General features: G+C 39.9%; 1 protein-coding gene across 1 annotated transcript in view; it reads right to left on the bottom strand.

Annotated features, from left to right (window-relative positions):
• The window catches only part of MSH3 (mutS homolog 3), a 195,013-nt gene that overhangs the window by 91,394 nt on the left and 76,029 nt on the right, over positions 1-27,590 (bottom strand). The window contains exon 13 of the mRNA XM_040239436.1: positions 11,239-11,371. Coding sequence (XP_040095370.1) covers positions 11,239-11,371 — 133 coding nt within the window. The remainder of the gene's footprint in view (positions 1-11,238; positions 11,372-27,590) is intronic.

The following is a 27,590-nucleotide window of genomic DNA, read 5'->3' on the forward strand; positions in this document are numbered from 1 at the left end:
TGAAAAGCAATCTGGCATATATTTGTAATACAAAGTGTAACACTCTTTGACTACAAAATTTCATGTTAGAGAATTTTAGAATATTTCTTACAAGTAGTAAAAAAAGTGTTTGTATCTGAATATTTATAGTAGTAGTTTTGGTAATATTAAAAAGATGAATAAAAAACAAATAAGCAGAAATTGAGATATTAGGAAAAATTCATTCAGTGTACAACTATAAGACAGTTAAAAAACTAATACATCTGTAAATACTAATGTACAGATTAATATGGAACTTCATAATTTCAACTTATAACTGTATATAGTATATTTTTACACTATATACCATTTATCTATTTTACATAGTAAAATTTCATTTGTGATTCTTTAAATTTTTTTGTTATTCTACAGAAGTTCAAGTATAATTTAACTTTCTCTAGTTATCTCTGGATAGTGGATATGCCAAAGAGTGATAAAGGGAGACTTTTTACTCTTTATTTATACTCCTGCTCATTGGAAAAGATCCTGATGCTCGGAGGGATTGGGGGCAGGAGGAGAAGGGGACGACCCAGGATGAGATGGCTGGATGGCATCACTGACTCAATGGACATGAGTTTGGGTGAACTCCGGGAGTTGGTGATGGACAGGGAGGCCTGGCGTGCTGCGATTCATGGGGTCACAAAGAGTTGGACATGACTGAGCGACTGAACTGACTGAACTGATACTGTTGTAATTTTGTAATATGAATGTGAGTAATTTATACTATTGGTGCTTTGGATAAAAAAAGTGGGCTAAACAAGTGCATCTAATTTCCCTGTCTTGAAGCTATAGTCCAAGACTGTTTTAAAAGACATGAAACTTCAAGAATAATTAGGAGAAAAAACAATGACAATAATCTCTTAGAAGCTACAAAGTAAACAAACTAACGGTAATTTGACTTAGAAGACTCTAGGTATTTGAATCTTAAGCTTGCCATGAGGAAAACTAGGACTCAACTTGAGTTACACCCAGAATCCTAAGACTCAGGAATTGGGGGCACAAATTATCTTTGAAAGTGGAAGCTGGGGTTTTGGGAGTGGAGAAAACAATTGGCTGAAAGTGACTTATGCAATTAAATCCCTCAATCCCCTATTCCTCTTCATGTCACTCAGTTCAGTTCAGTTCAGCCACTCAGTCGTGTCTGACTCTTTGCGACCCCATGAATCGCAGCACGCCAGGCCTCCCTGTCCATCACCAACTCCCGGAGTTCACTCAGACTCACGTCCATCGAGTCAGTGATGCCATCCAGCCATCTCATCCTGGGTCGTCCCCTTCTCCTCCTGCCCTCAATCCCTTCCAGCATCAGAGTCTTTTCCAATGAGTCAACTCTTTGCATCAGGTGGCCAAAGTACTGGAGCTTCAGCTTTAGCATCATTCCTTCCAAAGAAATCCCAGGGCTGATCTCCTTCAGAATGGACTGGTTGGATCTCCTTGCAGTCCAAGGGACTCTCAACTCTTCTCCAACACCACAGTTCAAAAGCATCAATTCTTCGGCGCTCAGCCTTCTTCACAGTCCAACTCTCACATCCATACATGACCACAGGAAAAACCACAGCCTTGACTAGACGGACCTTAGTCAGCAAAGTAATGTCTCTGCTTTTCAATATGCTATCTAGGTTGGTCATAACTTTTCTTCTAAGGAGTAAGCGTCTTTTAATTTCATGGCTGCAGTCACCATCTGCAGTGATTTTGGAGCCCCCCAAAAATAAAGTCTGACGCTGTTTCCACTGCTTCCCCATCTATTTGCCATGAAGTGATGGGATCAGATGCCATGATCTTCGTTTTCTGAATGTTGAGCTTTAAGCCAACTTTTTCACTCTCCTCTTTCACTTTCATCAAGAGGCTTTTGAGTTCCTCTTCACTTTCTGCCATAAGGGTGGTGTCATCTGCATATCTGAGGTTATTGATATTCCTCCTGGCAATCTTGATTCCAGCTTGTGTTTCTTCCAGTCCAGCATTTCTCATGATGTACTCTGCATAGAAGTTAAATAAGCAGGGTGACAATATACAGCCTTGACGTACTCCTTTTCCTATTTGGAACCAGTCTGTTGTTCCACGTCCAGTTCTAACTGTTGCTTCCTGACCTGCCTACAGATTTCTCAAGAGGCAGGTCAGGTGGTCTGGTATTTCCATCTCTTTCAGAATTTTCCAGTTTATTGTGATCCACACAGTCAAAGGCTTTGGTGTAGTCAATAAAGCAGAAATAGATGTTTTTCTGGAACTCTCCTGCTTTTTCCATGATCCAGCAGATATTGGCAATTTGATCTCTGGTTCCTCTGCCTTTTCTAAAACCAACCTGAACATCAGGGAGTTCATGGTTCACGTATTGCTGAAGTCTGGCTTGGAGAATTTTGAGCATTACTTTCCTAGCATGTGCGATGAGTGCAATTGTGTGGTAGAAATAGAGGAAAACAACAGAATGGGAAAGACTAGAGATCTCTTCAAGAAAATTAGAGGTACCAAGGGAACATTTCATCCAAAGATGGGCTCAATAAAGGACAGAAATGGTCTGGACCTAACAGAAGCAGAAGATATTAAGAAGAGGTGGCAAGAATACACAGAAGAACTGTACAAAAAAGATCTTCACGACCCAGATAATCATGATGATGTGATCACTAATCTAGAGCCAGACATCTTGGAATGTGAAGTCAAGTGGGCCTTAGAAAGCATCACTACGAACAAAGCTAGTGGAGATGATGGAATTACAGTTGAGCTGTTTCAAATCCTGAAAGACGATGGTGTGAAAGTGCTGCACTAAATATGCCAGCAAGTTTCGAAAACTCAGCAGTGGCCACAGGACTGGAAAAGGTCAGTTTTCATTCCAATTAAAGAAAGGCAATGCAAAAGAATGATCAAACTACTGCACAACTGCACTCATGTCACTAAAGGGCCACTATTCTCCTACCCTACAAAGACTGTAGTGGACCCTTGAACAATGTGTGGAGGTTAGGGGTGCTGACCCTCCACACAGTCAAACTCTGAACAGAACTCTACAGTGAGCCCTTCATATCTGTGTTTCTATATCCATGGATTCGACCAACCATGGATCACTTAGTAATGTAGTACATATTTACTGAAACAAATCTACTGTAAGAGGACTTGCACAATTCACACTCATGTTGTTCAAGGGTCAACTGTAGTTTTAGTCTCTGGAGAAGGTAAAACACAGGTATCTGAATCAGCTTCAGGCACAGTGAAGGATAAGAGTACCACAAAAAGCAAAGGATTTAGAGAATGATTCCAGACTGAATGTTGAGATTCCCAGCTGTCCTCACTGAGCTCACAGAACATTGTTAGCCAGTCAGAAAGCGGAAAGAGTCCCTGGGGAATCTCACAAGCCCAAGAGAAAAATTATAAAGACAGCATATAGCAGGAATTCTCCCCATAAATGGACCATCGAGTTCACACAACAGTTTACCTCATAATCTGCAAGCCACATCCAACTACACAGAGCTTACTACCAGCGTTTTAGTTTCTTAGTCTTTAAAAATGATCAGACAGATTTAAAAAGATTTTTAATATATTTTATTTAATTGGAGGCTAATTACTTTACAATATTGTAGTGGTTTTGCCATACATTGACATGAATCTGTCACGGGTGTACATGTGTTCCCCATCCTGAACCCCCCTCCCAACTCCCTCTCCATCCCATCCCTCTGGGTCATCCCAGTGCACCAGCCCTGAGCACCCTGTCTCACGCTTCCAACCTGGATGCATGAAATGATTCTAACATGAAATGTAAACACTGAAATAAACAACTAATTAATCAACCAACAAATACCAGAAGGAATGGAACCTATACAGGTAGAAGAAAATGTTAACAATATCCTGTTAAACAGAGAATATTGAAATAAAGAGAGAATCATGAACTAAGAATGGTATGTTGTTATTTTAAAAGAAACATTCAGAGAACAAGAAAACAATCAAAAATTGCATAAATTAAACCATGATAGTAGAAATGAAAATTTTAAAAAAAGAGGTAGAAAATCAAGGTAATAAAATTTCCAAGAAGGTAAAGCAAAAATGGTAAAGAGATGGGTAACACAGAAGAAAGATCGATAATCAGTCCAGAAGATTCAAGAACTCAAATAATAGAGCTATAAAAAGGAGATAAATTATCAAAAAAATAATTGAGTTATGTCATATATATACAATGAAATACTACTTACCATTAAAAAAAATGACATAATGCCACTTTGCAGCAACACAGATGGATCTAGAGACTATCATACTAAGTGAAGTAAGTCAGAAAGAGAAAGACATAATATCACTTTTATGTGGAATCTAAAATACGACACAAATGAACTTGCTGCTGCTGCTGCTGCTAAGTCACTTCAGTCGTGTCCGACTCTGTGCGACTCCATAGACGGCAGCCCGCCAGGCTCCCCCATCCCTGGGATTTTCCAGGCAAGAATACTGGAGTGGGTTGCCATTTCCTTCTCCAATGCATGAAAGTGAAAAGTGAAAGTGAAGTCGCTCAGTCGTGTCCAACTCTTAGCGACCCCATGGACTGCAGCCCACCAGGCTCCTCCATCCATGGGATTTTCCAGGCAAGAGTACTGGAGTGGGGTGCCATTGCCTACAAATGAACTTATCTATGAAATAAAAACAGACTCATGATGTAGAGAACAGACTTGTGGTTGCTGAGGAGGAGGGGGCCTGGAAGAGGAATGGATTAGAGTTTGGGATTAGCAGATGGAAACTATTATATGTAGAATGGATAAAAAACAAGGTCCTACTGTATTGCACAGGGATTATAGTCAATATCTTGTGATAAACCATAAAGGAAAAGAATATATAAAAAAAGAATGTGAGTATATATACCACTGAATCACCTTTCTGTACAGCAGAAATTAACACAACATTGTAAATCAACTATACTTCAATAAAAAATAATAATTTTGAATTTAGAATTACACATCCAAACTTTAAATAATAATTCAGAAAAATTTCCTAGAACTTGGTTGCCAGATTGAAAAGCTCCAATACAATGAATTAAAACAGAACCAAATCACAGCTGATCATCATGAAATTTTAAAACGTTAGAGACAAAAGACACAATCTTCCATTTCTAGAAGGAGAGAAAAAACAACCACCACAACAAAAAAATGTCACACAAAGAATCGGGAACCAGTACGACTTTAGACTGTTTAAAAATAATAGGAGAACCTGTTGAAAAAGACAGCACAAACTTTTAAAGGAAAATAATTTACAACCTAGAATTTTATACTCAAACAAACTACCAATCAAATGTGAGAGCAAAACAAAGACGACATTTCCAGACATCAGTGTTTCAAAACTTACTCCTAATACCCTTTCTCAGGATGCCTCCAGAGAATGTACCCCACCAAAATGGAGGAATGAACCAAGAGGAAGTCATGAAGTACAGAAAACAGAAGATTCAATTCAAGGGAAATAAAGGGAATTTAAAAAGATAGCTATTCAACAGGTATAGCAGGCAACAAGTCCAGGTTGAATCAGGCAGGAAGGCTCAAGAACATGAAACGAACAAGAATATTTGATGAAAATGAATACCTTGATATGAGAGGACAATGCAAGTTTAAGTTAATGGTAAGTACACACCATAAATAGTATATGTATGTATATATATATAATGGATGAATGTTAAGAACATATTTAGAAAGATAATTACTTATAAGAAATGAAGAAAACTGGCCAAAAAAAAAAAAAAAAGAGAGAAACTAGGTTCAACTGAACAAATGGTGAGTTCAGAATGTATCATAAAGCACCTCATCTCCAGAAAGGCCGTGGCTCACTGGGAAAGATACATACAGGAAACTGCACTGTTTGTATAAATATGGAGCCTGGAAATAATTTATAGCCTAGAATTGAACTCAAGTCACTTAATGGTATATTCTAGTAAAAGTAAAGGGCCAAAAATAAACATTTTCAATAAAATTTCTGAATAATAATCTCATAATTATTGCAATTTGATAAGCAAAAAAGAAAAAAAAAAGGAATTTGTTGTTCATGCTTAGATATGATATCAAGTTTAAGTGGGCAACAGAAATAAGGTGAAAGCCAGAAGTGCTTGCAACCAAGTCCTAAGTGCCCAGGGCAGGCTGCTCTCAAATTTAAGCAAAATGACTCAGCGGAGTCACAAGAAAGCTGAGAATAAGAGTAAAACAGTTGCTCTTGAAGTCACTCATGTTCAACCCCATTTCTGGCAGCAAGCTTCTCTGTGAAGTGCTTGAGAATACACACGCAAGTGCAGAGGCAGATCATCACAGCGCTGGAAGAACCCCAACCTAAGCTCCACACTGAAAACATGGAGTTGGGCTTCCAGCAGTCTAGCTAAGAAATTAACTATAAAACCTACAAAGTCTGGAATCCCTCTCCTTTCAACATTTACTAAGTGCTGCACCCTTAGCAGTTATGTATCATTTTCTTACAAAAGTTATTATAGTTATTGAGCAGTTAATGTGAACTCCTATCACTAGCACTATTTTCTAAGATTTAAATTTGAAGTCTTACTATCAAAAGAAATGTTTATTTCAGAGTTGGCCCACTTGTTATCCTCTATTATTATCATCATAAAAATACCTATTTGTGCCTATTCCGCGGCACTTTCCACACAGCCAGATGGCCTAAGCCTACCACTTCCACTATATTCAAACAATGTTCCTTAACATTTTCTGAATTTCACAAAATTGGCACAATCTGTACCCAGGATATCACTCACCATTTGGTGCATACAGCAGAAGCTTATTTAGAGTAATCTAATGATAAAGAATAGATATGTGTTTTATGGTATGTTCCAAGAGCCAGCTAACTAATCTATAAAAATGTGGTTTAAAGCATTCAGACTTCCTAAAGTTGGTCTATACCAAATCATTTGTAATCTCCACTTTTCAAATCAATCCTTAGGCATATTCTTGTACAAACACTAAAACAGCAATAAAGGAACAACTTCTGAGTGAGTCACAAGTTTCATCAGCATAAGCTGAAAGTCTAAAAAGTCATTCCTGTTCTACATATTGGTTACTTTTAAAAGAAATTAGATTCTATTCTGCATGATCTCACTTGGATGTGGAAACTAAAAAAACAAACAAAAAACCTGAATTAATAGATATAGAGCACATATTAGGGGTTGTGGAACATGGTTATGTAGGCAAAATGGGTAAAGATGGTCAAAAGGTACAAACTTCCAGTTGTATTAAGTCCTGGTGATGTAATGGCATGGCAACCACAGTTACTAATACTGAATTGTGTGTATTTGAAAGTTGCTGAAGAGTAGATCTTAAGAGCTCTTTCTCATCAAGAGACAACAAAAAAGCTTTGCAACTTTACATAGTAAAGGATGCTAACTAGAGACTTATTGTGGTGATCATATATATTGAATCCTTATGTTATATACCTGAAACTAAAATAACGTTGGACATCAATTATACCTCAGTTAAAAAAATTAGATTCTGACATTTACCAGAGTTTTAAACTTTTATAAGTATACAAACTTTATGAAATGCAAATAATAAAGTACAGTTTAAAGAGAAGCAGGAAGGCATAATAGAAATCACCACAGTAATAAATGATGATGCCATCTTAATGCCATGGATACTATGATTCAGCTCTTTTGATTAGCCATTGATAATTTTTCAGCTTTGCTCCTATCTTCTTTTGAGAAAAACAAAAATCTCTAACATCTGTCAGTGAATCCTTTTTAGTAGTGAAGGCAATGTGTTTAGAGATCTGCTGCTTAATGAAGGGTAACAAGCATGGATTATCAGCCACTGGGTCAAGGTCAAAAACAAAATAACAGATGGTATGTCATCCGTTCTGTAACCTCAAAAATGTCAACCATAATACTTCCTACTACCGGAACAGCCTCTACTCTTGCCAGCAAAACAGAAACTCAGCAACTTCCCTGGCAGGCCAGTGGTTAAGACTTCACCTTCCAAAGCGGGGGGTATGGGCTGGATCTCTGGTTGGGGAGCTGAGATCTCACATGCCTCATGGCCACAAAACCAAAAGATAAAAACAGTATCGTAACAAATTTAGTAAAGACTTTAAACATGAGTACACATCAAAAAAAATAATCTTGGAGTTCCCTGGTGTCTCCGTGGTGAGGGGTTCTCCTGTTGATGTAAGAGACACAGGTTCAATCCCGAATCCAGAAAGATCCCACATGCTGCAGAGTACCTAAGCCCATGCACCACAATTATTGAGCCTGTGCTCTAGAGCCCAGGAGCCACAACTACTGAAGCGCACGCACCCTGCTCCGCAACGAGAGAGGCCACTGCAATGAGCCTGAGCACTGCAGCTGGACAGCAGCCCCTCCTTGCGGCAACCAGAGAAAAGCCTATGCTGCAGCGAACACCCAGCACATTCCAAAATAAAAATAAATAAATAAAGGTTTTTTAAAAAGTCTTGGGGAAAAAAAAAAAAAACAACTCGAACACAGTGCATCAAGCAATGGAACAATAGATGCCAACCCCATAACCAAGGCATACATTTTCTCCCTAGGGATCAGTATTTCCCAATTTTGACTTTTTCTTTCTTTTCAAATTTAGCTGAAGCATATGGAACAGTTACGTAAGTCCTCCTGGGCACTGCAAGTATTTTCAGAAGCAGTAGTTATTATTCCAGTAAAACACTGTAAAGGAAAAAGGCTTAAAAAGGTAAAGACTAATGGGAAATTGGTCACAACTAAGGTTCTTCCAGTAGTCATGTATGGATGTGAGAGTTGGGGTATAAAGAAAGCTGAGCACTGAAGAACTGGTGCTTTTGAACTGTGGTGTTGGAGAAGACTCTTGAGAGCCCCTTGGACTGCAAGGAGATCCAACCAGTCCATCCTAAAGGAAATCAGTCCTGAATAGTCATTGGAAGGACTGATGCTGAAGCTGAAACTCCAATACTTTGGCCACCTGGTCAAAAGAACTGACTCATCTGAAAAGATCCTGATGCTGGGAAAGATTGAAGGCAGGAGAGAAAGGGGACGACAGAGAATGAGATGGCTGGATGGCATCACCAACTCTAGACATGAGCTTGAGTAGGCTCCGGGAGTTGGTGATGGACAGGGAAGCCTGGCATGCTCCAATCTATGGGGTCACAAAGAGTCAGACACAACTGAGTGACTGAACTGAACTAAAAGTTTGGGCGCATAAAAACTGTTCTAAAACAAAGGTCACATCTCCCAATACCTGGCAAACAAATGCAGTATTGCCTCACAAATTGGTTGCTTCTCTGAGGTGCCCACCAGTGTTCTTGGGGAGAAGCTTCAAGAACAAGTTGAGGAGCGGCTGTCCTTCTATGAGACTGGAGAGATTCCCCGAAAGAATCTGGATGTCATGAAGGAGGCAATGGTTCAGGCAGAGGAAGCGGCTGCTGAGATCACTAGGAAGCTCGAGAAACAGGAGAAGAAATGCTTGAAGGAAAAGAAAAGGCTGGTTTCAATTGCCCTGGCTTCTTCAGAAAATATCAGTGCCCCGGAGGAGTGTGAGGAGACAAGTGAAAGACCCAAAAAGAAGAAAAAGCAAAAGCCCCAGGAGGCTCTTCAGGAGAATCTGTCTCTTTTTCCAAACCCAAGAAAGAGAAATCTTTTTCCAAGGAAGAGCTAGTTAGTAGTGATCCTGAAGAGACAGCTGGTACTGGAAGTCTTCCCAAGAGGAAGAAATCTTTTCCCAAAGAGGAACAAGTTACCGACCCTGATGAGTCAGAAAAAAAGAGGATCCCCAAGAAAAAGCAGAAACTGTCTTCCAAAGAGGAGCCACACAGCAGTGGACCTGAAGAGGCTGCTGCCAGCAAGAGCAGCGGCTCCAAGAAAAAGAAAAAGCTCCGAAAGCTATCCCCGGCAAGTCAGAATGGACATCTTCCTAGTGGGGCATAACTTAACAGAGGTATTCCCCATCCCATCCCCTCAGTTCAGTTCAGTTCAGTTCAGTTGCTCAGTCGTGTCCAACTCTTTGCGACCCCATGAATCGCAGCACGCCAGGCCTCCCTGTCCATCACCAAAGCCCAGTAAAAAAAAAGAAAAGAAAAAATAAATAAAATAAATTTATAAAAACTGTTCTAAAAAAATTATTAAATTGGCAAGGATTTACATTTGGGCAAAAAATAAAAGTTGCTTACATAGGGACAGCCAGGAAAAAAGATTTAATGGTATTCAAAACTGCTGCTACATCAAAAATGGCAGTGTCCAAAAATGTAAGCCACTAAAACCCAGTCAAGGACCCTGGTTTAAATATGAATTCCGTCACTTATGAGCAAGTTACTAACCCTCCTCTTAGCATCATTTTAGCCAAGGTAATGCAAGTTGTCATAGCATTATATAAAGACAGCAATATACATAATTTCCCGACAGTAAGAAAGTAATAAATATTCTCAACCTCACAAAGTTTTTTTTTTTTTTTTACAACAAAGAGTCTAACATATGTGAATGACTTCTATAGTAGGTAAGACACTATAAAAAGTTTATTAACAATTACAAATATCACCAACTGATAATTTTTTTAATTTTAGGCATATTTTGAAGATAAATTATTTCTCTAACAAATCTCACTTGTTACTGTTATGATTTAAACTGGAAAGCTTAGGTGATGAAAATCAAAATAATGTGTTTTACTTAGCTTCAATATCCAAACTTGTCTGCATATTAATAACACCACAAATATTTTACAAGCAGATTTTTCCTTCGGTTAAGTCAAATAAGAAGTTGTTGTGAGGTCTAAAGAAATAAGGCATCTCTTCTTAAAGTAGCTAGTCTAAGTAAACTCCTTACTTTGATGATGGTTCATACTTTGAGGATAAAATAGGAGAATATCCTGTATTAGAACAGCCTCTATGTGTTGCTGAGGTTAACAGAAGTGGGCAAATAATGCAAAAATTGGAATAGCCTCAGTTTGTGCAATTAAAATCTCTAAGGATTCTCTTATGTGATCTGTAAGATTTTACAAAATAAAATAACAATAAAGCTCTGTGATGTTTCCTATTAATATCTGGTATCCCCTGGTGGCTCAGAGAGTAAAGCGTCTGCCTGCAATGAGGGAGACCTGGGTTTGATCCCTGGGTCAGGAAGATACCCTGGAGAAGGAACTGGCAACCTACTCCAATACTGTGCCTGGAAAATTCCATGGATGGAGAAGCCTGGTAAGCTACAGTCCATGGGATCACAAAAAGTCAGATGCAACTGAGCAACTTCACTCCATCCTCAAGCTGAAGAAAATCAACAATTTTAAAAGATGTGATTTCTATTACACTTACTTTTTTGTGATAAATGCTACAGAGTCCTCTCTCTATGTCAGGCAATTTACGTAGATGATTTTCTATCTGACCAAACACACTGGATTCTGAATGGAGAACTTCAGATACAGCATCAAGTCGAGCATTTATTTCCCTGTGGGAACAGAGAAATGGCAATTATCAGATAAGTTAGGAACTCAGAATGTAGGCATTTCCCACTCTAAAGCCCAGTACTGTGATAGCAGCCACTTAGAAAAGCACAAAGGAGATTTCATCCATACCTGCAGCCCTTCTCTGCCCCTTATCACTGGAATCAAAGGCCAGGTACCACACTAGGAAAGCCATTAAACAGATGGGCCACAGATGGGCTCCGTAAGTTTTCCTTCCTCCAGAACAGACAGACTACACTTCCCAGCCTCCCCTGCAGTGAGGTATAGCCACGTACCCAAGTTCTAGCCAATGAAATACATGTAGGAAGGATTACATCACTTCTAGTCAGGAACCATAAAATCTCCTGCAGTATTTCACATTCACTCTCTCTCCCTTCGCCAACTAGATGTTGAGCCCAGGGCTATTCTGTGAGCCACCTCACCTGTTGACTCCATCAGCGTGAGTCTGTGAGTAGAGTAGAAAACCTTCCACCCCACATCCTCTATCAAATGAACTTTTCATTAGCAAAAAATAACCATTTCTTTTGTATTTAAACCAATGAGATGGAGAATTTGCTACTACTGCTTTTATTACCTGGCTAATATAATGGATCTACAGTGAGCAAATGGATTTTTTTGCTCACTACAAAAAATCTACAATGGATTTTCTACTCTGAAATAACTGACCATCTCGGTCAAAAATCACTTCATTCAGCCAACCAGCTGCTTTGGGAGAAGTCTCAGTGGTGGTAGCTGAATTGATCATACGTTTGATTGAAATGGAACTTAGGCACACTGAGCCTGGGCAGAGACTGGAAGCAGTAATAGAAAGGTCAGAGGATAACTATACTCAGGAAACTATATTCAATATCAAGTGATAAATCACATAACAGAAAAGAATATGAAAATTGTGTGTGTGTGTATGTATATATATATATAAACTAAATCACCTTACTGCACAGCAATAATTAACTCTATATTGTAGTTTAACTACAATAAAAATTTTTTTAAAAACATCAGGAGACATGGGAGACCAGGATTGCAGCATTTTATCAATGGCTACACCTTAAGTGATGAGTCACTTGGAAAGAAATGGTGAGACTGTCAACTCAACATGGAAACTTGACTAATGTGTCCCAAATGAGATAAAACCCATCCAGCACCATACATGTCAAAGGCCTACACTAGGTATAATGGCCATATGTGAAAAAACTGAAATAAGTAAACATATCTAGTAGAAAATGGGCCCTCAGTAAATGTCCTTTTCGATCAATGAATGAATGACAACAAGCAAGCAAATAAAAAAAACAAACTGACATTTGGGGGAAAATGGGGACATCAACCACAGAATGCACTCTATCAAAATTCTTTTGATATCACACGCACTGATGTAAAGGGCAACCTGACATCAGAATCCTGCCTAGATGACTATTAAACTGTTTTACAATTAACTGAGAGTTTTTATCTTTCTTACCCCTATAACTGGAGTTTCCAGGTGGCTCAGTGGGTAAAGAATCTGCCTACAATGCAGGAGACACAGGAGATATAGGTTTGATTCCTGGGTCAGGAAGGCCCCCTGGAGGAGGAAATGGCAACCCACTCCAATATTCTTGCCTGGAGAATCCCATGGACAGAGGAGCCTGACGTCCTCACAGTCCATAGGATTGCAAGAGTCAGACACGACTGAAGTGACTGAACACAACACCACATCCCTAACTATGCTGTGAAGTCAAGCTTGTTCACAAAGCAGAGGCTAACTTCAGCTATCATTTTTTGTTCCACTTTTCTCTAGCTCATCCTCTGCTGCGTAGAACACGCATTTGGTTTCACATGAAAAAGTAGAACAAGCCAGAATTTTACAGACACACAGGCTGATTCTTCCATTCTCAATGCTGTGGCCTCTTAAATCTCTTCAGTTTTTTCCATTCTATTGCCTCTACACTAGTCTAAGGAAATATGACTCTCTCTCTTTGTGAAAACAAAGAGAAGTGTTCTACCAAAACAGCCTCTGAACTTTTCTCCTCATGTCCACCTCTGTCCCTTTTCCCAATCCATTCTCCACAGCACAGCCTGAGCAGTCTTCCTAGAACCCAAACCTGTTCATGCCTTACTTCTGCCTTAAGCTTATCAATGACTTGCCATTACCTGCTTGCCTCACAAGTCTCGTCTGAGATCGCCTGCTCCTCTGTTCCTCTCACTCTAAGTTTCAGTCAGACTGATCTTCTTCCAACATCCTGGTCACTCAAGTTTTCTGACATCACAGCTTTCTCACCTGCTCCTCACTCTGCCTTGAAGACTGGTTTCCCTGTTCCTCCTGCCTACCACCTTCCACTTTGTTTGGCAAACTCCTTCTCATTCTTCCTCTGAAAGGGCTTTCTAGACTCACTAAAACTAGATTTCATCCTTTGCCATCCTTTTCCATACAACTCTGTTTTCTTTCTATGGTGAAACTTACAACCGTATTTACTTCTCCACTGTCTTCACCACTCGACAGTAAGCTCAGTGAGTGTGAGAGTGTGTTTGTGGTCAGTCATATCCTACTCTTTGCAATCCCATCAACTTGTAGCCCACCAGGCACCTCTACTCATGGGATTCTTCCAGGCAAGAATACTGGAGTGGGTTGTCATTTCCCCCTCCAGGGGATCTTCCCCACCTAGGGACTGAACCCACATCTCCTGAGTCTCCTGCATTGAAAGACAGATTCTTCACCACTGAGCCACCTGGGAAGTCCTAAGCTCTGTGAGAATGGGGATCATTTCTCCAATAGCGTAACTGATCATGATACATAATCAATAAGTAGCTGCTGAAATCAACTGAATTTCGAAGACTACATATAAAATAAATCAAGATGAGGTGAAAAAATTAAATTAAGATTGTTAGGGTAAAACATTGATTTATTTTATCACAACGTTTACCCCCAAATGCTACAGAAATATAAAGTTTTATTTTAATAGCTCACTCCTGCACAAATGAAAGAAGACACCAGTTGAAATAGACTAAGTTGATGCTGCAGATGGTATGAAGACAGATAAAATAATGCCATCTGTGAATGTATAAGACAGCCAGAGAGCTCCTCTGTCAAAAATTATAAAGGTTGTCTGAGATATGGAAAAATAAAAGCAAAAGAGGTTAATAAAAACTTAAATCATATTTATGAAGTCTTCCAAAAGACTTTTTTAAAAAATATTTTCTTGGAAAATATACAGGTAGTGGCTTTTATTTTAGCATTGTGATAGCACAGACAAAACCTTGTTCTGAATCATTTTCACATTAACCCAGCCTTTACTTGTTAGGGAGGTTAACAGCTCAGAGGTAAAGAGCTTGAGCTAAGAAGAGAAATAACCTCAGTTCAAATCCAGGTTCTTTCATTTACCAGTTATATAGACTTGCCCTAGCTTCTCCCTCTATAAAATGGGAAAAATAATGGTCCCTAACTCATATAGAATTGTTATAAGAATTCAATGAAATAATACATATTTAGCACTTAGCAGACTGCCTGACACACAATAACTACTCAATACTCGTTAGCTGTTACCACCACTATTGTTACAGACACCTTTGGTGGTGATGTAGTCACTCAATCTTGTTCTACTCTTTGCAACCCTATGGACTGTAGCCTGCCAGGCTCCTCTGTCCATGGGATTTTCCAGGCAAGAATACTGGAGCGGGTAGCCATTTTCTTCTCCAGGGAAACTTCCCGACCCAGGGATTGAACTCTGGTCTCCTCTACTGCAGGTAGTCTCCTGTACTGCAGGCAGATTTCTTCAGCAAGTGAGCTACCAGGGAAGCCACAGACACCTTTATTTGGTTATGAAATTTGTTTGGTAGGTACCGCAAAGAACAGCACAGGGGAGGGAGAAACAACACCCAAAACACAAGCTGGGATATAACTCTGTTTAGACAAGCCTCTAGGCATAGATACAAAACGGTATTTTGTGCAAATCGAACAAGAAAGGATTACACAAGAAAGGATTACACAAGAAAGGCCAGTCCTAGCATCTTAAGTGCTAAATCTGACTGGTAGTAGTGACCTGAGATACTGCACTGAGACTTGATAGTAGGTGCATTGAGAAACAATGCCATAACCAACTACAAACGTCTAACCCAGTCAGGCAGAACTGGAGAGGGTGTGAGGCACTATTTATCATGACTTTCTCAGCACTGGGGAGGCCATACTTCCACTTTTGACTCCAACAAGCAGATCAGAAGGCAAATCAGTAAAAATGACTTCCAATCAAGTTTTTTGGTGTATCTCAGAACTGTTCTCTAACTGGTGGGTATAAGACTTTCTAAATAACTGTAATAAAATAATAGGTCAGATCACCAGAATAGAAAACAATTATTTTGGTGCAGTCAATGAGTGTGCTCAATCGCTCAGTCATGTGACTCTCTGCAATCCTTTGGACTGTACAGCCCAACAGGCTCCTCTGACCATGGGACTTTTCAGGCAAGAATACTGGAATGGATTGCCATGTCCTCCTGCAGGGAATCTTCCTGACCCAGGGATCAAACGCGTGTCTCCTGCATCGTAAGGTGGATTCTTTACTGCTGAGCTATCAGGGAACCAGTCAGTGAGAGAGATCAACAAAACAGGAAATAGCACTGCCAATTAAATGATGATAAATACATTATTCTTCCAAGATGTCCTATACTCTACAATTGATCATACCACAGGACACATTCTAAACAAATGAAAAAGAGAACACCTGGGTCATTAATTTCATTCCATATAACAAAACAAATAACGAATCTAAGGTCCTGGAGATAACAAAGACTCTCCTTTATCACCAAAGATCCAACAATTAAATGTGGGTATCACTAGTCCTTCACATTTGAAAATCAATGGAGTGATGACGTTAGTATCTGCTGTGTGGGGCTGCCACTGAAACACAGTGTATCACCTACAGCCACTGCCACAGTAACGACAAGTGATCAGTCTGTACCTACTGGTTGCTATTTGTGGAAGATGCTTCTATTATTCTAATATAAGTTTATTTGGAGGGAAAGAGATAAACTACTGGGGAAAAATTGGGGGTGTTCTGGTAGTTGGTTCTGATTTTTTACTGAAAGGTTAGCTCTAAAGATAATATAAAATGAGAAAATTAAACTCAGACATTAACACATTGGTCATACAATATGGCTAAATCAACTACCTAAACAGCTTTCGGGTAGAAAGAAATATGAGTCATAGGCCTTCTCCTAGGGCCTAACCATTTCTTGAATCTACCTAGCTTTACCTTTCACATACACTAGTCACTTCTTCACTCAATGAACAATTACTGAGTGTTTAAAAAGCACCAATTGCCTAAACAGAAGAAGGAGGGACTTCCCTGGTGGTCCAGGGGCTGATACTTGGCGCTCCCAACGCAGGGGGCCTGGGTTTGATTCCTGGTCAGGGAACTAGATCCCATATGCTGCAACTAAAGCCCCCCCACACTGCAACTAAAGACCCCACACGCTGCAGCTAAAGCCCCCACACACTGCAACTAAAGCCCCCACACACTGCAACTAAAGACCCCACCGCTGCAACAAAGACTAAAGATCCCACATGCCCTAAGGCCCAGCACAGTCAAAAAAAAAAAAAAACAGAAGATGGAGAGTGAAAGTGTAACAGTAGGAGCTAGAAAGCAGAACAGGAACTTGGTCACGTGAATAATGCAGGCCACACAGGAGCTCTGACTTAGTCCTCAAAGCAAGGGGAGTCAACGGCTAATTGGCAGCTTCAGGAATCCAGGGGAGTGGCACTGATGATCTGAACCCAAGCAGAGGATATACCAGTGCAAAGAGCACATAGTTTCAAAAGATATTACAGAGGTAAAGTAAACAGGTGTTGTGATGGATAATACGAGGGAGGGAGAGAGGAGAAAAGAAGGAATAACTTCTTTCTGAGAGGTAATGAGAAGTAGTAAGATGCCATCTGCAAACATCATGCTCAAAACCTTACAGACCATGAAAGGGTTTATTTATGAAATTACACTATAAACAGCTATCCTGAATATTTGCTTAGTTGCAAACTATAAATCACCCAATCAGTTTTTAAGGATTTTTATTACTCATATTCAAAAGAGGCATCATTTTACCAAGAGGCAATTTACCCCTTTCAGAATATTAGACCGAACAATTTCCTGACAGCTACCTCCCATTATTGGTTCAGGCCACAAACCTAAGTCATTGAAAAGAGCATGAATGTGATTTCTGTTTTTGACAATAATGGGAATGGGTACTTCCAGACCATCCCTCCCACTGGGGACAATTTAAAAAGCCAAACAAAACATAAAAATATGTTGTCACAAGTATCAAAGGACTAACAAAATGGTAAGAAAAAACTATATGAGAATCAAAATGAAAACAAGAATCCAAAGAAATAATCCAGCAGTCAACACTACTTTTGCACTAAAAAGATATGCCAGAAGAATCTTCTGCAAAAATGAGCTGGCCTCATAGTAAGGGTAAATTTGTAGTCTAGGTTAGTATCATTTGGATGAACTGAAACATGTCAAAACTGAACTTAAATTTAAGACAGTCCCAGACTGGTAATACCACCAAGAATCTGCCAAAAGCAAACAAAAATATTCTTCAGGAGAAGGTACCTTCACGTTAGTATTCATATTATTTATTTAACTGAAGTACAGTTGACATAACTACATTTGTTAGTTTCAGAGGTAAAGTGATTCAGGTTTTTTTTTTTCATATTATGTTTCATTTTAAATTATTACAAAATTTTAAATATAATTCACTGTGCTATCGAACCTTTCCCTTTGGTAACCATAAGTTTGCTTTCTATGAGTCTGTTTCTATTTTATATATAGATTCATTTGTATGGTTTTTAGATTACACATATATGTAACATCATAAAGTATTTGTCACTACATATAATATTCTGTAGGTCCATTCATATTGGTGAAAATGGCAATAAAATATTTCATTCTTTTTTATGACAGAGTAACATTCTATTATTTGTGTGTGTGTGTGTGTGTGTGTGTGTGTGTGTGTCCCAGATGGTAAAGAATTCACCTGCAATGCAAGAGACATAGGTTTGATCCCTGGGTTAGGAAGATCCCCTGCGGGACGGCATGGCAACCACTCTAGTATTCTTGCCTGGAGAATGGAGAATCCTCATGGACAGAGAAGCCTGGTGGGGGCTACAGACCATGGGGGTCACAAAGAGTTGGACACAACTGAGTGACTAAGCACAAACACAAGCACAAGTGTGTGTGTGTGTGTGTGTGTGTGTGTGTGTGTGTGTGTGTGTACATATCTTCTTATGCCAGTCATCTGTTGATGGACATTTGGATTGTTTCCATATCTCGGCTACTGTAAACAGTGTTGCTCTCTCAAGTTATTGTTAAAAACAAATTTTCAAATAATAGAACTAGTACACAAAGATAATCAAGCGTTCATGTATAAAAAGAAGCCAGATGAGTAAGAATCAAGAGAAGCAACAGACAATAGAAAGAGGCTACAAACTACCAAGCTTTTGAAAAGACAGCCTTCAGAATGGGAGAAAATAATAGCAAATGAAGCAACTGATAAAGAATTAATCTCAAAAATATACAAGCAGCTCCTGCAGCTCAATTCCAGAAAAATAAACGACCCAATCAAAAAATGGGCCAAAGAACTAAACAGACATTTCTCCAAAGAAGACATACAGATGGCTAACAAACACATGAAAAGATGCTCAACATCACTCATTATCAGAGAAATGCAAGTCAAAACCACAATGAGGTACCATCTCACGCCAGTCAGAATGGCTGCTATCAAAAAGTCTACAAACAATAAATGCTGGAGAGGGTGCGGAGAAAAAGGAACCTTCTTACACTGTTGGTGGGAATGCAAACTAGTACAGCCACTTATAGAGAACAGTGTGGAGATTCCTCAAAAAAGCTGGAAATAGAACTGCCATACAACACAGCAATCCCACTGCTGGGCATACACACCGAGGAAACCAGAATTGAAAGAGACACGTGTACCCCAGTGTTCATTACAGCACTGTTTATAATAGCCAGGACATGGAAGCAACCTAGATATCCATCAATGGACAAGAAAGCTGTGGTACATATACACAATGGAATATTTCTCAGCTATTAGAAAGAATGAATTTGAATCAGTTTTAATGAGATGGATGAAACTGGAGCCTATTATACTGAGCGAAGTAAGTAAGAAAATTTGGCAATAAGGACTTCATGATCTGAGCCTAAGTCAGCCCCCAGTCCTGTGTTTGCTGACTGTATAGAGCTTCTCCATCTCTGGCTGCAAAGAATATAATCAATCTGATTTCAGTGTCGACCATCTGGTGATGTCCATGTAGTCTTCTCTTGTGTTGTTGAAAGAAGGTGTTTGCTATGACCAGTGCATTCTCTTGGCAAAACTCTATTAGCCTTTGCCCTGCTTCATTCTGTACTCCAAGGTCAAATTTGCCTGCTACTCCAGGTGTTTCTTGACTTCCTACTTTTGCATTCCAGTCCCCTATAATGAAAAGGACATCTTTTGGGAGTGTTAGCTGTAGAAGGTCTTGTAGGTCTTCATAGAACTGTTCAACTTCAGCTTCTTTAGTGTTACTGGTCAGGGCACAGACTTGGATTACCATGATATTGAATGGTTTGCCTTGGAAACGAACAGAGATCATTCTGTCGTTTTATATATATATATATAAATTTATTCATTTTAATTGGAGGCTAATTACTTTATAATATTGTATTGGTTTTGCCATACATCAACATGAATCTGCCATGGGTATACACATGTTCCTCATCCTGAACCCCCTCCCACCTCCCTCCCCATACCATCCCTCTGGGTCATCCCAGTGCACCAGCCCCAAGCATCCTGTATCATGCATCGAACCTGGACCGGCGATTCGTTTCATATATGATATTATACATGTTTCAATGACATTCTCCCAAATCATCCCACCCTCTCCCTCTCCCACAGAGTCCAAAAGACTGTTCTATACATCTGTGTCTCTTTTGCGGTCTCGCATACAGGGTTATCGTTACCATCTTTCTAAATTCCATATATATGCATTAGTATACTGTATTGGTGTTTTTCTTTCTGGCTTACTTCACTCTGTATAACCGACTCCAGTTTCATCCACCTCATTAGAACTGATTCAAATGTATTCTTTTTAATGGCTGAGTTAATACTCCATTATGTATATGTACCACAGCTTTCTTAACCATTCATCTGCTGATGGACATCTAGGTTGCTTCCATGTCCTGGCTATTATAAATAGTGCTGCGATGAACATTGGGGTACACGTGTCTCTTTCAATTCTGGTTTCCTTGGTGTGTATGCCCAGCAGTGGGACTACTGGGTCATAAGGCAGTTCTATTTCCAGTTTTTTAAGGAATCTCCACACTGTTCTCCATAGTGGCTGTACTAGTTTGCATTCCCACAAACAGTGTAAGAGGGTTCCCCTTTCTCCACACCCTCTCCAGCATTTCTTACTTGTAGACTTTTGGATAGCAGCCATTCTGACTGGTGTGAAAGGGTACCTCATTGTGGTTTTGACTTGCATTTCTCTGATAATGAGTGATGTTGAGCATCTCTTCATGTGTTTGTTAGCCATCTGTATGTCTTCTTTGGAGAAATGTCTGTTTAGTTCTTTGGCCCATTTTTTGATTGGGTCGTTTATTTTTCTGGAATTGAGCTGAAGGAGCTGCTTGTATATTTTTGAGATTAGTTCTTTGTCAGTTGCTTCATTTGCTATTATTTTCTCCCATTCTGAAGGGTGTCTTTTCACCTTGCTTATAGTTTCCTTTGTTGTGCAGAAGCTTTTAATTTTAATTAGGTCCCATTTGTTTATTTTTGCTTTTATTTCCAATATTCTGGGAGGTGGGTCATAGAGGATCCTGCTGTGACTTCTGTCGGAGAGTGTTTTGCCTATGTTCTCCTCTAGGAGTTTTATAGTTTCTGGTCTTACGTTTAGATCTTTAATCCATTTTGAGTTCACTACTCTGTCGTTTTTGAGATTGCATCCAAGTACTGCATTTTGGACTCTTTTGTTGACTATAATGGCTACTCTATTTCTTCTAAGGGATTCCTGACCACAGTAGTAGATATAATGGTCATCTGAGTTAAATTCACCCATTCCAGTCCATCTTAGTTCACTGATTCCTAGAATGTCGATGTTCACTCTTGTCATCTCCTGTTTGACCACTTCCAATTTCCCTTCATTCATGGAAGTAACATTCCAGGTTCCTATGCAATATTGCTCTTTAGAGCATCAAACCCTGCTTCCATCACCAGTCCCATTCACAACTGAGTGTTGTTTTTGCTTTGGCTCCATCCCTTCATTCTTTCTGGAGTTATTTCTCCACTGATATCCAGTAGCATATTGGGCACCTATCGACCTGGGGAGTCCTCAAGAAAAAGAAATGCAAAAAAGCAAAATGGCTGTCTAAGGAAGCCTACAAATAGCTGTGAAAAGAAGAGAAGCGAAAAGCAAAGGAGAAAAGGAAAGATATACCCATTTGAATGCAGAGTTCCAAAGAATAGCAAGGAGAGATAAGAAAGCCTTCCTCAGCGATCAATGCAAAGAAATAGAGGAAAACAATAGAAGCAGCAGCAGCAAAGATCTCGTCAAGAAAATTAGAGAAACCAAGGGAACATTTCATGGAAAGATGGGCTCAATAAAGGACAGAAATGGTAGGGACTTAAGACAAGCAGAAGATATTAAAAAGAGGTGGCAAGAATACATAGAACTGTACAAAAAAGATCTTCCTGACCCAGATAATCACGATGGTGTGATCACTCACCTAGAGCCAGACATCCTGGAATGTGAAGTCAAGTGGGCCTTAGGAAACATCACTATGAACAAAGCTAGCGGAGGTGATGGAATTCCAGTTGAGCTATTTCAAATCCTAAAAGATGATGCTGTGAAAGTGCTACACTCAATATGCCAGCAAATTTGGAAAACTCAGCCGTGGCCACAGGACTGGAAAAGGTCAGTTTTCATTCCAATCCCTATGACTGGCAATGCCAAAGAATAATCAAACTACCACACAATTGCACTCATATCACACGCTAGTAAAGTAATGCTTAAAATTTTCCAAGCCAGGCTTCAGCAATACGTGAACTGTGAACTCCCAGATGTTCAAGCTGGTTTTAGAAAAGGCAGAGGAACCAGAGATCAAATTGCCAACATCCACTGGATCATGGAAAAAGCAAGAGAGTTCCAGAAAAACATCTATTTCTGCCTTATTGACTATGCCAAAGCCTTTGACTGTGTGGATCACAATAAACTGCAGAAAATTCTGACAGAGATGGGAATACCAGACCACCTGACCTGCCTCTTGAGAAACCTGTATGCAGGTGAGGAAGCAACAGTTAGAACTGGACATGGAACCACAGACTGGTTCCAAATAGGAAAAGGAGTACATCAAGGCTGTATATTGTCACTCTGCTTATTTAACTTCTATGCAGAGTACATCATGAGAAACGCTGGACTGGAAGAAGCACAAGCTGGAATCAAGACTGCCGGGAGAAATGTCAATCACCTCAGATATGCAGATGACACCACCCTTATGGAAGAAAGTGAAGAAGAACTAAAGAGCATCTTGATGAAAGTGAAAGAGGACAGTGAAAAAGTTGGCTTAAAGCACAACATTCAGGAAATGAAGATCATGGCATCTGGTCCCATCACTTCATGGGAAATAGATGGGGAAACAGTGGACACAGTGGCTGACTTTATTTTTCTAGGCTCTAAAATCACTGCAGATGGTGACTGCAGCCATGAAATTAAAAGACACTTACTCCTTGGAAGGAAAGTTATGACCAACCTAGACAGCATATTAAAAAGCAGAGACATTACTTTGCCAACAAAGGTCTGTCTAGTCAAGGCTATGGTTTTTCCAGTGGTCAGGTATGGATGTGAGAGTTGGGCTGTGAAGAAGGCTGAGTGCCGAAGAATTGATGCTTTTGAACTGTGGTGTTGGAGAAGACTCTTGAGAGTCCCTTGGACTGCAAGGAGCTCCAACTAGTCCATTCTAAAGGAGATCAGTCCTGGGTGTTCATTGGAGGGACTGATGTTGAAGCTGAAACTCCAATACTTTGGCCACCTGATGAGAAGAGCTGACTCATCTGAAAAGACCCTGAAGCTGGGAGGGGTTGGGGACAGGAAGAGAAGGGGACGGTAGAGGATAAGATGGTTGGATGGCATCACCGACTCAATGGACATGGGTTTGGGTGGACTCCAGGAGTTGATGATGGACAGGGAGGCCTGGCATGCTGCGGTTCATGGGATTGCAAGTAACTGGACATGACTGTGCGACTGAACTGAACTGAACTATTACCATATGTGAAATAGATCACCAGTCCAAGTTTGATGCATGAGGCAAGGTACTCTGGGCTGGTGCACTGGGATGACCCTGAGAGATGGGATGGGGAGGGAGATTAGAGTAAGGGTCAGAATGGGGAACACATGTACACCCATGGCTGATTCATGTGAATGTATGGCAAAAACTACCACAACACTGTAAAGTAATTAGCCTCCAATTAAAATGTTTAAAAAAGGAAAAAAAAAAACATCAATCTAAAAAAAAAACAACTCCCAAGCTTTGTGGGGTATGGGCCTGAATGATAAAAAAGATACACAAAAAATTCAAAAGACATTGTCAAAAGAAAGCAGATGAAGAACAGAACAGGTAGGGAAATTAGAACTTAATCAGTTATTTAATTTCCATTGCTTTACAGGTGATCTTTCTTTGCTCCCTTGACCTCTATAGGATTTTTATCTCTCATTTAGAGTCATACAGAGTTTCACTGCAGTTTAGGAAATTGTGGATTTCTTGTTTGTTTTCAATTGCACTTTGGATTCAGTTGTGCTTTGTCTACCTAAAGATTCACATCTTTCATGAAATGTGAGAAACTCTCATCTTTCATTTCTTTGAACACTCCCTTTTCCTTCTACTGGAAATTTGATGAGGATTATGTTAGACCACCTAATTCTTGATTTGTCTTTTAGTCTCTTTTACTTTGTTCACACTGTCTCTCTGTGCCACACTCTGGGTAATTTCTTTAGATAATATCTTGGATTTCAGTTATTTCATCTACTCTGGTCTAACCCACCAATTGTTTCTTTTCTTTTTTTTGGAAACTATTACTTTGGTAAGGAATCCACTTCCATGACTCATGAAGCCCAGGCTGAGTTAACAGTGATGAGTTCTGGAGATAATGACACTCCACTCTGGACCTTCTCTCTCTTCCTCTGTTTGAGCAGGCAGGTAGCTAAAGATGAACAGAGAAAGGGGGGTGCAGGCCAAATTGCAGGAGACCATACATCTTATCAACAATGGGAGTCCTTGGGCATACAAAGAAAAGAAGGAACCTCTGGACTGACATGAAACCACACATTTTGGGGTGATAAGTGTCCTGGAGGCCGACAAAGAAAGGTGGGAAAAGGAGGGAATCTCTGGCATCTGAATGTAATCTTTTGTTCATCATGTTCTTATTACAGTAAAATTAGCTTTGAAGATAAGAAGTTCCCATCATGCACTGATACCATGATACTTCCGATCAAGACTGCTGCTGCTAAGTCGCTTCAGTCGTGTCCGACTCTGTGCGACCCCATAGACGGCAGCCCACCAGGCTCCCCCATCCCTGGGATTCTCCAGGTAAGAACACTGGAGTGGGTTGCCATTTCCTTCTCCAATGCATGAAACTGAAAAGTGAAAGGGAAGTCACTCAGTCGTGTCCGACAAATAAGGACAAAAATCCCCCCTCACCTCAGGAAGGTGGAGCTGGGATGAAAATCAGAGTACACAACTCCAAACCCCTCCCTCCCCAATGAATATTCTGCTCCTTCATCTCTATACCTCATATAACCACAATGCCAAACAAACTCAGTGCAGCTACTCACCAGAGACTGCCCACTCTCCACTTAATAAATTCTCACTTTGCTTTCCTGACCTCTCTTGTCTGAATTCTTTCTGCAACTTGACAAGAACCTACTCCCCAGTAATACCTCAACTGAAAACCCAGACTCATGAGGCCTCAATCCCTGCCCCTCTATTCCTGGAAAATGCCAAAGCCAACTATGTAAAAGGTTTTTTCAGAGGAGGAGATGACTTTTGTCCTCCCAGAAGAAAAACCCTTTCCTTTGCTTTATGAGGCAGGTAGCAATCCCAAACCATGGACAGGCTGGGACCTGCGCAGGCCTCAATCCTACCCACTATTTATATTAATAAAAGCTACATGGAGTTGTTTTTAAAAATCAACCTGATTTCTTCTGATGGTATTTTTGTGCTGATTCCCTTTTGTGTTTCTTTTAATTTGGTGGTTCAATATTCACCTTTCTAATCTCACTATCTGAAGGTCTTGGGATTCTATGTCTAGTGTTTATAACTTCCACTAACTCACACTCATGGGTACTTGTTTCCTCACGTCTTTTGTAATTATGGTTTATGAACTTATGGCAGAGTTTTCTCTTTGAAATTCCTAGGAGGCCTAGATCAGAGTGTACACCTTCTGGGAGGATCTGTATTTGCTTTTACTAGGAACCATAAGGCACAATGGGACTATTATAAATAAATTTCACAACTTGGAGACTGCCAGACCACAGGGATAAGACGAATCAGAATAATGAACCTGGGTGTAAGGTTGGCCTGTTACATATTCTTAGAAACTTGGCAACTACAGAACAAAGCAGAGACCAGCTCAGGGTTCCTGCACAGAAGCATCCCAAAAGATGCTGGTTAAACCACATGCAATAACAGGACAGACATTTGGGTAAGAGGCTTTCAGGGTCACTTCTTTCTTGGTGGCAGCAGAATCCCTCTCCACTTTCACTCACATCCACACAGTAAAGGCAAAGAGGCAGGGGGTCAACACCCATCAATCACAGCCCCCAGGCAGGCTTCACCCACCACTCTTCCATCCCATTTGTGAGCAGTACTGTGTCTCACTGGACTGAGTAAGATTAGAGTCACCACAGGTGAATGTTTGTAAGCAGACTCATGGATCATGGGAAACCACAAAGAATAAATAGGGCCTTCTCGTGCAGTTAATTTCAGGAAGTTCCAGAGTTAAAAATGGCACTTAGTCTTGCTAAAATAAATGAAATGTTAAGTGGAGCGAACGTATAATATTATATTACTTTGTCACTTAGACTAGGGCTATGTGGCGCTAGCGGTAAAGAACCTGCCTGCCAGGGCAGGAGACCTAAGAGACACAGGTTCGATCCCTGGGTGGGGAAGATCCCCTGGAGTAGGAAATGACAACCCACTTCAGTATTCTTGCCTGGAGAATCCCATGGACAGAGGGGCCTGACGGGCTACAGTCTATGTGGTCACAAAGAGTCAGACACGACTGAAGCGACTTAGCATGCACGTATGCACATGAATTAGAGATACAAACGCTAATATCCCAAACACAAGGGTTTACCAAAATAAAAAAGTCACTTAATTACTCAAGAGAAGGTTCAAGAGAGAGGGGACATGTATATCTATGGCTGATTCATGTTAATGTACGGCAGAAGCTAACACAATATCATAAAGCAATTATCCTCATTAAAAATAAATAAATTTTAAAAATTATTCAAGAGAATTAACATCAGTAAAATATACTTAGTGCTCTAGAAAATTACACAGAAATCTAGTCCCAGACCTACTTCCTAATACCAACAAGCTTCAATTTTCTTAAATATTTAGGTGATTTAAATTCCAAGAATAAACTTAGCATGCTTAATTCTCTTAAGCAGCTTTCTAAAAATTGAATTGAATTATAAAAGCATTCTTCATTTGTTCTAACTGCATTACTGAGCTAGACAGTGAAGAACAAGCATTTTATTTTAGGTGTTAAAGTTTCTTTAACTTTCAGCTCCTCCTCACTAGAAGATTATACCTTGGTCAAATTAGATTAGAAGCTCCTTGAGAATAGGAACACTGTCTTGTCATTGAGATTAAATCATACAAAATTTTAAAAACCTGTCTTATACTACTAAGTGTTAATGGGCACTTGGTCAATCAGAACAGAAAGCTGAGCTTCCTAAATCCCCACGACTGGGTCAACTTAAAGCATTAAATAAGAGAAAGGTTGTGATCCAAGCCTGACGACATACAATGACAATGCTCAACAGCTTATGGTTGTATGATTCCGAGAAAGACTCACACAGAGACTCCACCTACTCATCAGTAGCCCTTGCACATTCTCCAAAATCCTGACTATAGCTACAGGCAAAAGACACAGCACATGAAGTACCAGATTCCAGAGAACTGATGGGGACATATA

The sequence above is a fragment of the Oryx dammah genome, unplaced genomic scaffold, assembly GCF_014754425.2.
Source record: "Oryx dammah isolate SB20612 unplaced genomic scaffold, SCBI_Odam_1.1 HiC_scaffold_5, whole genome shotgun sequence".
NCBI lineage: Eukaryota > Metazoa > Chordata > Mammalia > Artiodactyla > Bovidae > Oryx > Oryx dammah.